Genomic DNA, 15,492 nt, shown 5'->3' on the forward strand with positions numbered 1-15,492 from the left:
TTGTAACCAAAAACGGATCCCGCTAAACACTGGCCTTATTAAATCAAAAGCATTGTCTCTTTGTGGAAAGAAAGGGCTATCAATGACAGAAAAGAAGAATTCCACGTTAGTACTGGGTGATTGATTTGAGATTTCAAAAAGAGAAATAGCCTACATAATGTTCTAATCACAGGCGAAGCTGCAATTGCAGATAAGGAGATATCCAGAGATTTTGAAAAAAATTGTTAAAGATAGGGACTATTGCAATCAACAAATATTTAATGTTGACGAAATAAACTGGCCTTTTTCTGGAAGCGAATGCCTTTCAAGACTTTTCTAACCAAATCAGAGAAATCTCAGCCTGGTTATAAAGTTGCAAAGTCGAATGAAATTACTGTTAGCAATATGCAAGCCACTTGGAAGCACCTTCTTGCACATTTTCAAATGATTTTAGAGGCTTTTCAAATGAATCTAAGTTAATTAAATCTCATTCTGAGAAGTTGAGTGATTCTAACCTGCTAAATTTAGATGCACAGTGGGAAGATCCGGAAGAATATGAAGAAAATTTAATCACTTACAAGGCCAAAGATGTTTCACAGATACAGTTTGAAAATAGTTTTCGTACAATCGAAGTTTTTAAACAGCAATGCTTAGAGACTGACTCTGGTGAAGAGAGAACCAGTAAAATTTGCAGAAGAGGCAATAGGGCCATACTGTTAGTTGTATGAAAAAAAGAAACAGCATGCCCGCCAAACTATGTTAGCTCAATTCTCTGTTAAGAAGCAGAATAATAAATTTATATTCTGAATACATTTTATTGTAGTCAGAATAGTCAGGGCCTAGTTAAAGGGAAACCATGAAGCTTTCAGCTTCATGGTTTCCCTTTAACTAGGCCCTGAGACATACCCTAATTCTTTTCTAAAAAAAACTTAAGGGTCAAAAAAGAAATTTGAGGAACAAATTATACATTTTCCCATAAGTTATTATATTTGATTCGTGCGTTTTCGATTAATGCGCCTGTTTTAAAGAGCACATTAGTCGCATTAATCAAGGGATTGCTGTAATGTTGAAAGCTTGCAAGATGATGTAAAAAGATAATGTAACTAGTTTAATGTGGTAAAATGTAAATTGTGCATTTTGGAATTAACAGATTACAAGCTGTGTACCACCCTGACAATGGAAATTGAATAAGCTATGGATTTGGGATGTTGGTGGATAGAGAGTTGAAGTTCAAAGGTCATATTAGAAAGGTAGTTAATAGGATTACATAGCTATCGAAGAACACACTAACCAATAGAGACAAGAAAGAAGCTTTGATATGACCATGTGTGGATAATTACTATTATTATCTTTATTATTATTATTATTATTATTATTATGATTATTGCAGGGGGGGGTGAGGGTCAAAGCTGTATAATTGATAGGAGACCTCCACATAGCCTTTAAAGGAATGCAGAGAACCAACCAGGGCTTCTGACCTAATGTCCAATCCTCACCTTCTCCTGGTGCACCCTGTTGGGTATCTACTTGGATACTGAATGAACGAGGATAGGCTGGCAATTTGGGATTTAGCTGACCAAATTGTATTCCTATTGGTATACAATTTGGTCAGCTAAATCCCAATTTGAAATTAGTATTTCAAAATTTCATGCTGGCTGGGGCATCACCCGGTTAAACATAGCCACCCCTCCCCCCCGTTGTTTTTGCCAGGGAACCAGGGCGAACAGCAAAAAGTCAGCTACTGGAACAAGCCCTAAAACACACCCTGACCCAACATCACCAGAGTTAAAGATCGGTATTATCAACATAAGAAACCTGAATGGAAAAGAAATGAAGCTAGCTGAGGAATTAGATAAGTACCAGATCGACATAATAGGGGTGACTGAAACGAAAATGACCAAAACTGGAGAAATCTTTCTGAGCAATAAATACAAAATGATATATTCAGGCAATGACAATCAAGGAAAAGAAGGAGTAGCCATAGTATTCAACATTAAATACGAGGCTAATCTTCTTGAATGGCAGGCAGTGTCAAGTAGAGTGATGTGGAATTTTTTGATGCTTTAGAAAAAGCAACTGACACAATGAAAAAGGAAAAATTGGTCCTTGTAGGGGATCTAAATTGCAGAGTAAGAAATGATTGTAAGACATACAAAAATATTTTGGGAAAATTTCGAGAAAAGAGCAAAGCTAATAATAATGGCAAATACCTGTTGGATTTCTGCTCAGGACATGGACTGGTTATTACTAACACCATGTTCCAACATAAAAATGTGCACAAATTCACATGGAGAGAAGAGGCAAGGAATTAGAAAAGTCTCATTGACTATGTTATTGTTGATAGTGATGTTTTCTTCCTGGTGCAGGACACCAGAGTGTACAGAGGATTTGAAATATTGTAGTGATCACTATTTAGTCTTGAGCAGGATAAAATTGAATTTTATATTGAAAAGAATAACATGTAAGAAAGTATTAAAGCAAATAAAAGTTGAGTAGCTCTCAGATGTGAACTATAGACAAAGATTATTGAAGAAAAAATGAAAGAGTTTGAGAACAGGAATCAAACCTTGGAGATTCAGTGGCAAGCCTTGAAGAAAGCCCTGATTGATTCAGCTAGAGAGGCATGTGGTGAAGTTGGAAGGATAGAAAAATTAGAACTCCATGGTGGACACAGGAAGTTAAAGAGGCAGTGGAGGAAAAGAAAAAAGCATATCAAAGGTTCCTGGCAAATAAGACAGCTTGTGCTCTTAGAGAATACAGAGACAAATTCAAGAATACTAAACACTGTGTAAAACTAGTGAAACAAAAGTCATGGGAGGACTTTGGCAAGAATATAGAAAATAAATATCAAGAAGGTGGCAAAATATTCTGGAGATTGTTGAAGAAGCTTAGAAATGGAGGAAAGAGTGCTGTAAAAGGAATTAGAGATGATAAAGGTGACATGAAAACAGGAGAAAAAAAGATATCCTTGAAGTATGGAGTAATTTCTTTGAAACACTGCTAAATGAAACAAGCAGTGATGACAGCACAGTGGTAAAAAAACACTGACCAGTGAACATATGAAGTTCATCTGTTCACTGGTCAGTGTTCACCAGTGAAAGCGTGAACAGATGGCATCAATGGCAATATCATATTAAAAACGAGGATATTAGGAAATAACTTGACATTATCAGCATCCAGGAATGCGTTAGCAGAGCTAATCTCAGGTGGTATGGTCACTTAAACAGAATGGGCGAAGAAAGATTAACAAAACAAGTGTTCTCTGCCAGATTGGCTGCAAAACGACGCATAGGAAGACCATGATATAAGTGGATTGATACGGTACAAAGTGCCTTAGACGATAGAAATATAAGATCTGGTAATGTTGGAGTCTTGACAAGTAACAGACTGATTTGGAGGAAAATTGTAGATAGGAAGTTAGTAATGATATAAATTTTTCATCTAGTACTATCATATCCTGTACACCCCCCCCTTGAGGGCACATGGCAGGAATTTGATGACGATAATGATGATTATTACATCCTTCATGAAGGTAGTAGACTCATTATGGGAATTTAATTCAACTGACAGCATATTTATTGTACTGAACTTTAAAATCCTTAACACTCCCTGCATTAACAACATATTCTAGTATTTCAGATATATTCTAATATATCCCACAATTCTCCATGTAAACAATCTGCTCCTCACACTCCTCTTTGCCATACTCTTACATGCCTTCCAGACGTGGCCTCTGGTTCTTCCCCTTTCATCTTCTTCTCTTTTTATAATCCCCTCTGGATTAATCCAATAACATTCCCTAACTAACTTGAACATGTCTATCATATCATTCCTCCTATCTACCAAACTCTTCAATCCACATTTCTTCAAACTCTTTCTCTATAGCCAACAATTCAGATAACCCTGATATTGTCTTAGTCACTCGATCTCTCGATCCTCTTCAGTTTCACATCACAATGAAGACCAGGTAACCAAATCTCAGCACAATAGTCCAAGTGTGGTCTGACCATTGCTTTATACAGTAGCACAACCATCTCTATATCCCTACATGTTAATGTACTTTTTATCATGGTAGCACTGTGATGTGCAGTCTTTGCAATACTTGCTATACCCTCTAAACTTCAATCTACTGTTGACTTCACTCCTTGATCTTAATTCTTATCCACATCCTGCAGTACAGCACCATCAATACAGTACACAACCTCATATTTCTGCACTCAAAAATGCAACACCTTGCACTTATTAATATTAAAACTACAATCCCCTTTTTTCCAAGCCAAAAGTCTATTCAAATCTTCTGAAGAGAATTAACATCAACAATGCTACTTATAATTCTCCCCAACTTGTCATCATCGGCAAACAACTGATGATCCCTAGTCAGTCCCATGATATATATCATTTACAAACAACTTAAACAACGGGCACCCAATATCTGAACCCTGGCACACATGACCACTGGTTACCCTCCTTTTTTGAGACACTGCTCCATCATACACCACTTGCTGGCATCATTCAGAGCCAATCCATCTAATCAATATACTCTCTATTCTCATCATCTGCAGCTTGTTCATCAATTTGGAGTAAGCCTGCTAGAGGGCCAGACGGATGGTTGTGTTTTCAGAGAGCTCCCAAAAGCTAAGTACAATTTTGAGTAAAAATTAGAATATAGGTTAAAATCATAACGTAATATTGCCTAATTTTAGTAGCTTGTTGTGTCTGTGGGGTTTTGGTGTGAATTCCGTTATTTAATTTAGTATATAACGTTACGTTTCATAGATTTGAATATGGCACCAATGCGACGTAAGATAATGGCGTCCAAAAATACAACGCCATTGTTCAAAAACTATAATGTGAGAGAGTATCCAATGTGATGTGTGTGGGATGTATGCATTACCGAATGAGGCTTGAATTTGGATTGAAAGTGATAGTGGTGGGAGAATGTGCAGAAAGTGTAAGCAAAGTGAGGAGTTGAAGTATGTGTCAGGTTGTGAGATAGTAATGGTTGAAGAAAGCCAGAATTGCCAGAATGTGAGTGAAAATAGTGGCTTGATAGGGAATTGCGATGTACAAGATGGCAATGAGAGCGGTGATCTAAGAAAGAGTGAAAGCAACCATACAGAGAGAGAAAATGGTTTAAATGATAAAAATAATGAGGAATTATTTGTAGGAAGTGAGATTGCTAGGTTGCGCGCAGTGATACAAAATGCGCAGCGGCAATTAGAGCACCTGCAAAACTCTTTCCAGAGTGATTCGGCTAACGTAAATAAACAGCATAAGAATGGGAGAGTTTCTGAAATGAAGGAAAGAGTGTTGTATGGTGATCGTTATTAAGAGGGGTGATAGATGGCAGTGTAACTAAATCATACTTACCGGGTACGAAATTTAAGGATGTAAGTGAGAGTATTAGAGTGCAAAAACAGAGGGTGAAAGAATTAATAATTGTGGCGGGTATGAATGAATTGAAAGGTGATAAATTTTTTATGAGAGAGGACTTGAAAGTATTGTTAAAGATAGCGAAAGAAAAGAGTGACAGAGTTAGAATGGTTAGTCTGTTGCCGCGGTATGACAGAGAGGAGTTTAGAAGGAGTGCCATAATCGCAAATGACATTATGCGCAGGTTATACAGACGGTGTGGTGTGGAATGAGTTTGAAGGGCGAAAGGACTTATACAAGATGGATGGCCTGCATTTGAATGTACTTGGTGTGCGGAGACTGGAAAGAGTGTTGCTGAATGAAGTGAAAATGGATGTGCAAAACCAGGGAAACTAGAACTACCAAGGAGGCGGGGGAATGGATATGTAAACATCAGTGAGACAGATGAGTGTAAGAATGTATATAATGTACCCGAGCCAGCACTAAGGACAAAAAATGGGAATGGGTCATTTAGAATAACGCAGCAATATAGGGGTGGGACTAAGGGATCACTGCATTTCATGTATACTAATGCCAGGAGTATTAGGAACAAGAAGGAAGAATTTTTGGCCTTGATTGGCTCTTCCTGGCCACAGGTTATTGGCATTAGTGAAACATGGCTGATGGAAGATGATATAGTTAGTGGGATAGAATGTGTAGGTTATAGTGTGTTTAGGAGGGACAGAGAGAATAAAATGGGGGGGGGGGGTATTATTGATGATAGCTTATGAACTGCAGCCAAGGAGAATTGAAGTTGTATCGCAGGATAGTGAAAGGAGCTCATTTGAGGCTATTTGGTGTGAGATTGAGACTGGCAGAATAAAATATACAGTTGGGTGCTGCTATAGACCAGGTGATGGAATAGATGGTGGAGATAGTATGCATAGGGAAATTGATGAAATGAGTGGAAGGAGGGTAATTATTATGGGGGATTTCAACTATGGTAACATTGATTGGAAGGAGGAGAGGACACATGTGAGGAAGGAAAAGGATTTTATTCAATTATTAAGGGATAACTATCTGAGACAGCATGTAATTGAAAATACTAGGGGGTGTGAGAGTGCTTGACCTGGTAATAGCATCTGAGAATTTGACTATAATGAATATGACCATGTTGCCACCTATTGGTGAGAGTGATCATAAGGTCTTGACCTGGGAGGTGGCTAAAGGTGTGAAATTTTCGATTAAGACAGGGTATATGTGGAATTACCATGCTGGCAAGTATGACAAGCTTAGGAGATTGCTTGGATCAGTGCCATGGCATGTACAACTGCAAGGGCTGGACGTCGATAGAGCATGGGAAGTGGTCAAGGAGCATTTACAGGAGGTTATTGGCTGATTGTATACCTAGGGTCCGAATAGTAAAACAAGTAGGGGTTAAATGGATGAATAACACCATTAAGATTGAGCTGCAAAAAAAGAAACAACTGTGGAGGGAATTTAAAGAAATGGGGTGACCTGCAGGCACAGGAACGGTATAAAGTGCAGGCCAGAAAGGTAACGAGTGTGGTAAAAAAAGCAAAAGCGGATTATGAAAGGAAACTAGCTTTGCAAGCAAAAGAGAATCTCAAACAGTTCTTTCAATATGCTGCAAGTAAGGAAAAAACTGTACATGGCAAAATGATTTTAAGGAATGACGATGGTAAGGAGGTCACTGAATCAGTCGATATAGTGGAGTTACTGAGCGCGCACTTTGCAAAAGCATATCATCCAGGTGGTGACATTGAAAAAATGAAGGAACCATTAGTTTATACAGGAATAGTGATGAATGAAGTGGAGGTGACTAGTCTAGTGCAGAACCTTAATGTGAACACATCTGCGGGATTGGATGGTATACCGGCACGGGTCTTGCGTGAAGCGGCTAAGGAATTATCAGTGCCCTTGACCATATTGTTTAATCTGAGTCTCAGGTCTGGTTTAGTCTCAAAGGTGTGGAAAGAGGGGAAAATAGTTTCACTGCATAAAGGAGGATCCAAGACTACGGTTGCAAATTACCGACCGATCAGCATATCAGGAGTCATTGTCAAGGTCTTGGAGAAAGTAGTCAAGGGAAAAATACAGGAATGGATTGATGAAAATGAGATACTGTACAGGGGACAGCATGGCTTTGTGAAGGGTAGATCATGCTTCAGTAACTTGCTCAAGTTTTATAACAAGGTGACGGCTGAACTGGATAAGGGAAATGGGTTTACAGTGATACTGCTGGACCTGGCAAAGGCGTTTGACAGGATACCACATGGAATACTAATCCGTAAACTACAACATATGGGAATGGATATAGGGTTGGTGAGATGGATAGGTGGTTGGTTGATGGAGAGATATCAAAGAGTAGTTTATTCAGGAGTAGAGTCCAAAAGACAGCCTGTGACTAGTGGCGTGCTGCCGGGTTCTGTTCTTGGACCACTGCTGTTTAATCTGTTCATTAACCATATAGGGAAGGATCTAAGTGGAACAATTCATTTGTTCGCTGATGATGCAAAGTTGGGTATGGCAATAGTGAATGCAGACGATGCCAAAGTCTTGCAGGATGACTTAGATAGATTGGAGTTCTGGGCTAAGGAGAATGGATGTCAATTTAGTGTGACAAAATGTAAGGTTATGCATTTTGGGGTGAAAAGATTAGCAGCAGTATACCACATTGGTGGAACTGTACTCCAAGAGATTGATGAGGCCAGGGACTTGGGAGTGTTGGTGGATAGGGAGATGAAGTTTAGGGGGCACATTGCAAAAGTCGCTAAATCAGCTCATCAACTCACTTGGTTGTTGAAAAATACCTTGATGAGCAGAGACAAGCAAGTTATTGTACCTCTGTACCGAGCCCTGATAAGACCTCATCTCGACTAATGTGCCCAGATTTGGTCACCTCAGTTCCTTCTTGATGGGGAGGAGGTGGAGAGGATCCAGAGGCGAGTGTCTAAGATGATAACAGGTCTATGGAATGAACCATATGAGAGCAGGTTGAAGATTTTTGGGGGGTGCAGAAACTAGTTGATAGGCGGAAAAGGGGAGATATGATTGAGACATTCAAATTGTTAAAGGGATTCTATAGGATTAATTCAGAGGATATTTTTGAGATCAGGACTGGTGGTGGGAGAACTAGGGGACACCTATGGAAGCTGGGCAAGAGCCTGGTTAGCAGGGGTGTTAGAGCTGGCAAATGAGTGGAATAAGCTGCCAGAGTCTGTTGTGGGTGCTATGACAGTGAACGAGTTCAAGGCAAGGTATGATAGATACTGTGAGAATGTAATCGCATAATTGTGTGGACATGATGTTTAGGGCCTCTCTCGATGAGCCTAGGGACTCCTGGAGTCGCCCGAAATAATAATAATAATAATAATTACCACGTTGTGATCTATCAAACACTTTTGCAAAGTCCAAGAATATCACTGTATGTGATTCTCCCTTATCTAACACACTCATTATCTTATTATAAAATGCAAGTAGGTTGCTAAAACAAGACCTACTCTTTTCAAATCCATTCTGGCCATCATAAAGATACTATGTCTGTCAACCCAATCTTGTATTCTATTCCTAACTAATCTCTCCAACACCTTGACTATAACTTCAGATATACAGACTGGTCTATAATTGGAAACTTCTGTCCTAAACCATGCTCGTGGAGTGGTGCTATTCTGCTTTCTTTCCATTCCTTAGGTACTTTACCCACTGCAAGACTTTCATTAAATAATGAGGTCAATGATATACACTAATAAAGTGTTTGATAATTCCACTATATCCTTTGCAATGGTCACTCTGCTGCCATGATTATCCACCAGTGTCAACTTATCATAGTTATATTCCTACTCTTGCTCACCATAAGCAGAAGAATTCCCTTGAATTAACCTTGGACTAACCAGCCAATCTTCTCTCACAGTGCATTTTTTTTTTTCTTTACCATGCTTGTCAACTTCATAGCCTGCACTTTATACTGCTCATGGATCTTATTGCCTTTGTTTAACCCTTAGTATGCAGTTATATGTTACTCATGTCTGATCTGTCTTATGAGTTCCCATTCACTGTTAACACCTTTTTCATAACTCAATGTATTGAATGCTGGTTAATATAGACCTGCCCATAATCATCTGCCTTATAATTTCACATATGTCCTTTTTTGGGAGTAATCTTTTATTGTTTCACTACTTCCCAAACAAGTACTTCATGATCAATCTCACCAACTGGCAGCAGTGTCAACACCTCATTAACAACTACATCTTGTGAAGTTATCACGAAATCCAAAACTCTTAAAACTCTCTAGTTTGCTTTGGTCACATGCTGCTTAAGATATTTATCCCTCAGAAATTCAACACACTCACTCTCCTTGTTCCTGTCCACTATCTCCTTCTTCAATTCTATATTCCTATAATTAAATTCTCCCATCAGGATCAGTTTCTTTTTACATGCCCAATCAATTTGGCTAAACATTTCACAATCAGTATTCTCTACATTCCCTGACCTATAGCAGTATCCTATTAGATATACTAGCCTGTTAATTTTAACTTCACATCACATAGATTCAAATTCCACACATGTTCTATCAACTTCCACTCTGCAGACCCAATTCCTCTGCAATCATTAACAGTATTAATCCTCCTCTTTTCACCTTTATGTCCTTCCAGAAAAATGTATATCCTTCCATTTCTGTTCCTGACATCACATCATCCGACAACCTGTTTCACTTATACTGATTATTTTAGGCATACTGACTCAATCATTGCAACAAATTCAGCTCTCTCTCTCTCTCTCATTTTGAATACTATGAATACCAACATTCTCTCTCTTGCTGATATACTACACCTCTGTCAGTCTGACCACTACGATTTCCCTGATCCTGACTCTGATTGCCATTCATACCTGTCTCATCTTCACTTCTATGCATTCCATCACCTTATGCTGCTACAACTACATCTTCAACCTCTTATCCATTTCCTCCTGTTGTATAACCAGTTTAGGTGTGCTATCCTGCTTCACTAGCATCCTTAGATTGTTAGGTACATTAACCTCTTGATTCTGTGCCTTCTCAGAAACAATAGCCTTTCTAAATGCCAAACATCAAACCAATTCAAAAGCAATCCATCATGTTTAAACCATTCCATCTTTCCTTCAAATTAATCCATAGATTCATAAACTGAACTTCCTGTGCTTCACATACAACTCAGCCATCTTGCTATTTATTATATCTGCTCTCCATCTCAGTTCATTATTGTCATATCTGGGCAATACACAAACGACTTTTCCAACAACACTATTATCCTTTATCTGCCACAATAACTTCTTCAAGTTTCTATCGACATTCTTTTTTTTTTCACCAAATGAGTCATTTGTGCCCACAGCTACCACTAATTCTGATTTCTGTTCTTTCTTTCTCTGCAAGGATCAGTTATTAGTTTCAGTTCCACTGGGAAAGCATGTTTTTGTGTTCATTAGTCATCACTTCTAATGATTGATTCCCCCATACATTGCTATACGATTATCCTTTAACTCTCTTTTTCTTAATACTAACTTTTTCCACCATATTCACATCAGTCAAACTTTTCATTTCACTTTTCATCAACCCTTTCCTTAGCTCTTCCACTAACACTCCCATGTAATTTTTGTATGCTATTGGTGATGCTAGCTACCATTTCAAAATGTTCTCACCTATAAATACACTTTTCACATACATTATTGCTTTCCTTCTTTTCATTCACTCTAACAGTTCACTGTTCTTTCACATTTCTGCATTCTGCACAGGTATGGTCACCGTGGTTTTTTTTTTTTTTTTCATGGGGATGAGGAAATGATGTTAAGTATCCCTGGCCAGTGACCAAGATGGTAAGTGGTCTGTGGAATGCTACCTACAAGAATGGGTCATATGTCTCTGGGTTGCTGGAGTTGGTTGATAGGCAGAAAAGTGGAATATGATAAAAATGTTTAAGTTACTAAAAGGATTTTATAGGATTGATGCAGAGAAAAGTTTTCAACACATAGTTAGATGAATGGAACAAGTAGTCATTCCCGGAAACTGAGTGAATGTGTTATTAGCAAGGGATTTTTCACTTGGGAGTGGTGAATGAGAGGAATGTGGTAAAATCTGTTGTGAATACTTTGTTCAGTCAACATTTAAGGAACGATACAATAGGATAGTGTGGGTCTTCCACATGAGTTTGACTCTGTGGGGGTATGTGTGCAATAATAATAATAATATACAAAGAGAGTTTGAAAAAAGGATAGAGAGAGAGAGAGAGAGAGAGAGCATGTTTCTTGCTGTAATGTCTGGGGTATATGAAGTGCATTTCCAGAGAATGTGGCAAGTGTGGAAACAGTTGATGAGTTCAGTTATGCAGTATGATATGTGTTGTATTAGATAATCATGATCTCTTACCAGGAATCCTGAAACTTCTTAAGTGTATAATAATAATATTTATAGATAATCAGTGAATCTCAAATATAATGTATAAGACAAAAAAAAAAACTAAGGGTGTGGAAATTTGGTTCAATGGCTTATGTCTCTAGCAGCTGTGGTATATGGAAATTTTTTTCCATATACCACAGCTGTGGCATCATAAATAGGACTTATTTTCCTTCTATATTTTATATCTATTCCCTAATTTTTTTTTTTTTTGTTGTATTACTGCATAACATGCTTCTAAGCATGTGGAGAAATATCCAGTATAGAACACTTAAAAGAGAGAGTTTTTTTGATAAAGAAACTCACACCAAAAGCATGACATAATTGCAGTTAACGTCCATTTTCATAAGTTTTATCACATCTGGAATTACTGTTACATGATATATCTCAGGTCTAACATGTCCAAATTTGTCTGAGTCACTATAGCTCATATGCTTTTGGACAGAAATATTCAAAATGATTGTACACTGTCCATAATTTTTCCATTGTTTCTTGATAATTTCTAATTTCATCTTTAATAATAGATGCAAGAATATAAACATATCATTCCAGAGATAAAAGCTTTTTTCTGTGTGGGCAACTTAATAAAGTCAGCTCTGGTAATGAATGACAAAACTCACATTACAAAAATAAAAATTTTTGATTTTTAGAATAAACTTAAGTTTAAAAAAATTCTGAAGTTTGTATAAGAGTTCAGATATTTTTAATAACCCTGCAGTGAAAAATATGTATATCCAAATAACAAAATTACTTTATTTCTTTCATTAAAAGCAATATTAAATATTAAACATTCATTAGAATTATGTAGCATTCATTTTATTGACCCCATCATTATCTTTTAATACAGTTGAGATTCCTCCACCTGCTGTTCCAAAGATGCCAAAAAACAATGAAGAACTTCAAAGGGATCCTTTGCCAAGGTGTGTTATATTTGTCTTTCAATGTTTGCTGTTTAGAACCTTTGTCTTATTAATATTATTCTAAAACAATGTTTTCCAAACTAACAGTACTTGCATTCACCTTTTAAAAGTTTAATAACACTGGCATACCCCCCCTCCTCTGTTTCTCAGGCAAAGGTTGAGAGTAGTTACAATCGCCGGTCTGACTGGCCGAATGGTTAGGGTATCCGCTCTCCAGCCAAAAGGCTGTGGGTTCAAATCCTGCTGTGGGCATTTATGTTTGTGAGTGTCTGTGGAAATACTAGTTGTGGTGGTTGGCGGTAAATGGCATTGGTGTAGTTGCAGTCAGTTGGTGGATTGAGTAGTGGAGACAGAGTTGTAGAGCAGGTGCCCTCCCTTGATGAGTCCTTGGACTCCCTGGAGGTGTCAAATAATAATAATAATAATAATAATAATAATAATAATATTTTATTGAAACCTGAATAATAATTATAAAGGTATTTATATTTTTAACATTTACATCAGGCATGGCTAACTTCATTCTATGTTAGGGCCAATATATGATGGGTGGTAGCGACACAGGCCACACACTTTTAGACAGAACTTAAATAAAAATAAACTCTGCATTTTTTCAAGGCAATAGTTATATGTATTGAATTACTATATTTGTTAAATCATTTTACTACTGGGAGAACAATATTAAATACTTGATTTTTTAAAATATAAGTTGTTAAATTAAATTTAATTACATATTTCTGTTTTTTTTTACATGTAACACAACTTAATGAGAACGCTGTGCATGTTCATATATGGCAACAAGTTCATCAAAGTCGATTTTCAACGATGATGACGATATTCGTAACATGTACTTGCAAACACACAAGACACTGTGGTTTGTTGTCGTTATTGTTTATAAACCGAAATTCATTTTCCCATTTCTCCTGAAATGACTGTTTTCTTCACAGATCCTACATTTCTTACTTATAATACACAAAGGCTAAAGTAACTGACCAGGGGACACAAACTGCAACAATAATACTGCTAACTGTGAAACTGAGTTTCTGAAACTGATCACTGTAACCAGAGCAGAGCAAGTGACTTTCAATGATGCGTTACTCTGGAGCACATAGAAATGTACCACTCCCACTACTACAACTCGCACAGAGAAGCAGTAGATTTTATAAATTGAGTAATCTTTTTAAAGCAATTTTGATTCCATGTTGAGAATATAAATTGTTTCCATCATCAGAAATAATGAATATAACTAGTATATCAATCAGAAAATCTGCAGTCAAAAGTAATAGCTAAATTGATAATACATATAATTTAATATAGTTTTTATCCTGCCGCAGGCCGCATGCGACCCGCGGGCCTGCTGTTCGCCACCTATGATTTACATTATAATAAATTACAAACATATGAAGCATTTTTAAAAAATGTTAAATACATTTTTATTTATACTAATCTAATATTCATATAGTAGAAAAAAGATTATGAAATTTAAATTTTCAAAATAAAAAAAAGGTTTAACAAAATGAATGAAATTTAGTGACGAGTTCCAGGTGCATGGGTTGAACTACTTGAATCTAAACTTTTGATGGAAACAGTACAAACAATACCATGGTTGCAATGTGATCATGCCATTAGCCAGATGTGGCCCTAATGGAGTATTAATCCATACATACCAAAAGATATATTTTGTTATGTTTTTAGTTATTGAAAAATTACTTACAGAATAAACCTCTGCTTGTCTGTGATAATATGGCAGCAAAAATGTAAAAGTTAAAAATAAAAGCAATCTAAAAAAAAACAACAAAAGCGCTTCATGGCATTTTTCCTAAATAAAGAAAGAAAATGTAAGTGGAATGCATTGCTGGAAAGGATGGAGAATGCATTAAGTTCATAAGTATACGAATTGACTCTGAATTAGTAATAATATGGTATGATCTAGATTGGACCTCACCACACAAGATGCATCCTAGTCCTCCACAAACATTCTGTAGTAATAATAATATTTTATGATTTTATGCTATTTTATTTATGATAATATAGGAATTTTTCTGTAGATGATGATAGAAATGACCCGAAACAAACTGAACATGAAAGTGAACCTAAAATTTTCTGAAAATCCTCAGATATTAGTCACTATTTGTGAGTGATCTCTGAGAGTTTTAAGGATTTAGGCAAATGCTTTTTTTATGAGGTATGAACTTTGTGAAAAAATAAATTTATTGATGATTTATCTGTATCTGTTACTTCTTTTTAAATTTTAGAATACTATCCAGTTCATCCTTTGAAAATGCTGTTACTGATCTCAGACCTTAATGTTTAGTTCAGTATAAAGGAAGTTTATCCTAATTATTCTACTTGAAGTCAGAAATAGATCAAAATAATAATTTAATCAGTCAGAAATTATTTACAGTAAATTCATACTTTATTCATTAGCAATTATATCTACAAAAAGTCATTGAACTGTAAATTAATAATAATGAATTCACTCTCACACACTTTCTTTCCATTTAAACTATGAAATAAAATAAAGCTGTGCATCAAGCTCAGCTAAATTATACAAACTCATTATTATTATTATTATTATTATATGGATTTCTCTATTGAGTCAGAAGACTTATCACAGGAAACTTGCACTAACCTTTATACACACAATACTCATTAGACCTAACCTATTTACATTACTCATCAACAGTCAGAGCACTACAACTACTTCTGGCAATTCATTCCACTTATTCACCACTCTTCAAACTTTTTAACATTCTTACACACCTAGTCCTCTCTCTGTATATATATATATATATA

At 36.6% G+C, this 15,492-nt stretch overlaps 1 protein-coding gene across 1 annotated transcript in view; it reads left to right on the top strand.

Annotated features, from left to right (window-relative positions):
- Nucleotides 1–15,492, top strand: part of LOC150106613 (protein SSUH2 homolog) — a gene marked incomplete at its 5' end in the record, with an annotated part of 284,249 nt that overhangs the window by 101,796 nt on the left and 166,961 nt on the right. Inside the window, one exon of the mRNA XM_090393441.1 lies at nt 12,627–12,699. Within this exon, the coding sequence (XP_090249567.1) occupies nt 12,627–12,699 (73 nt within the window). The remainder of the gene's footprint in view (nt 1–12,626; nt 12,700–15,492) is intronic.

This window comes from Typopeltis vanoorti, chromosome 5 (genome assembly GCF_054136105.1).
Source record: "Typopeltis vanoorti isolate ZY-2024b chromosome 5, IOZ_Tvanoo_1.0, whole genome shotgun sequence".
NCBI classification, from domain to species: Eukaryota; Metazoa; Arthropoda; class Arachnida; order Uropygi; family Thelyphonidae; genus Typopeltis; species Typopeltis vanoorti.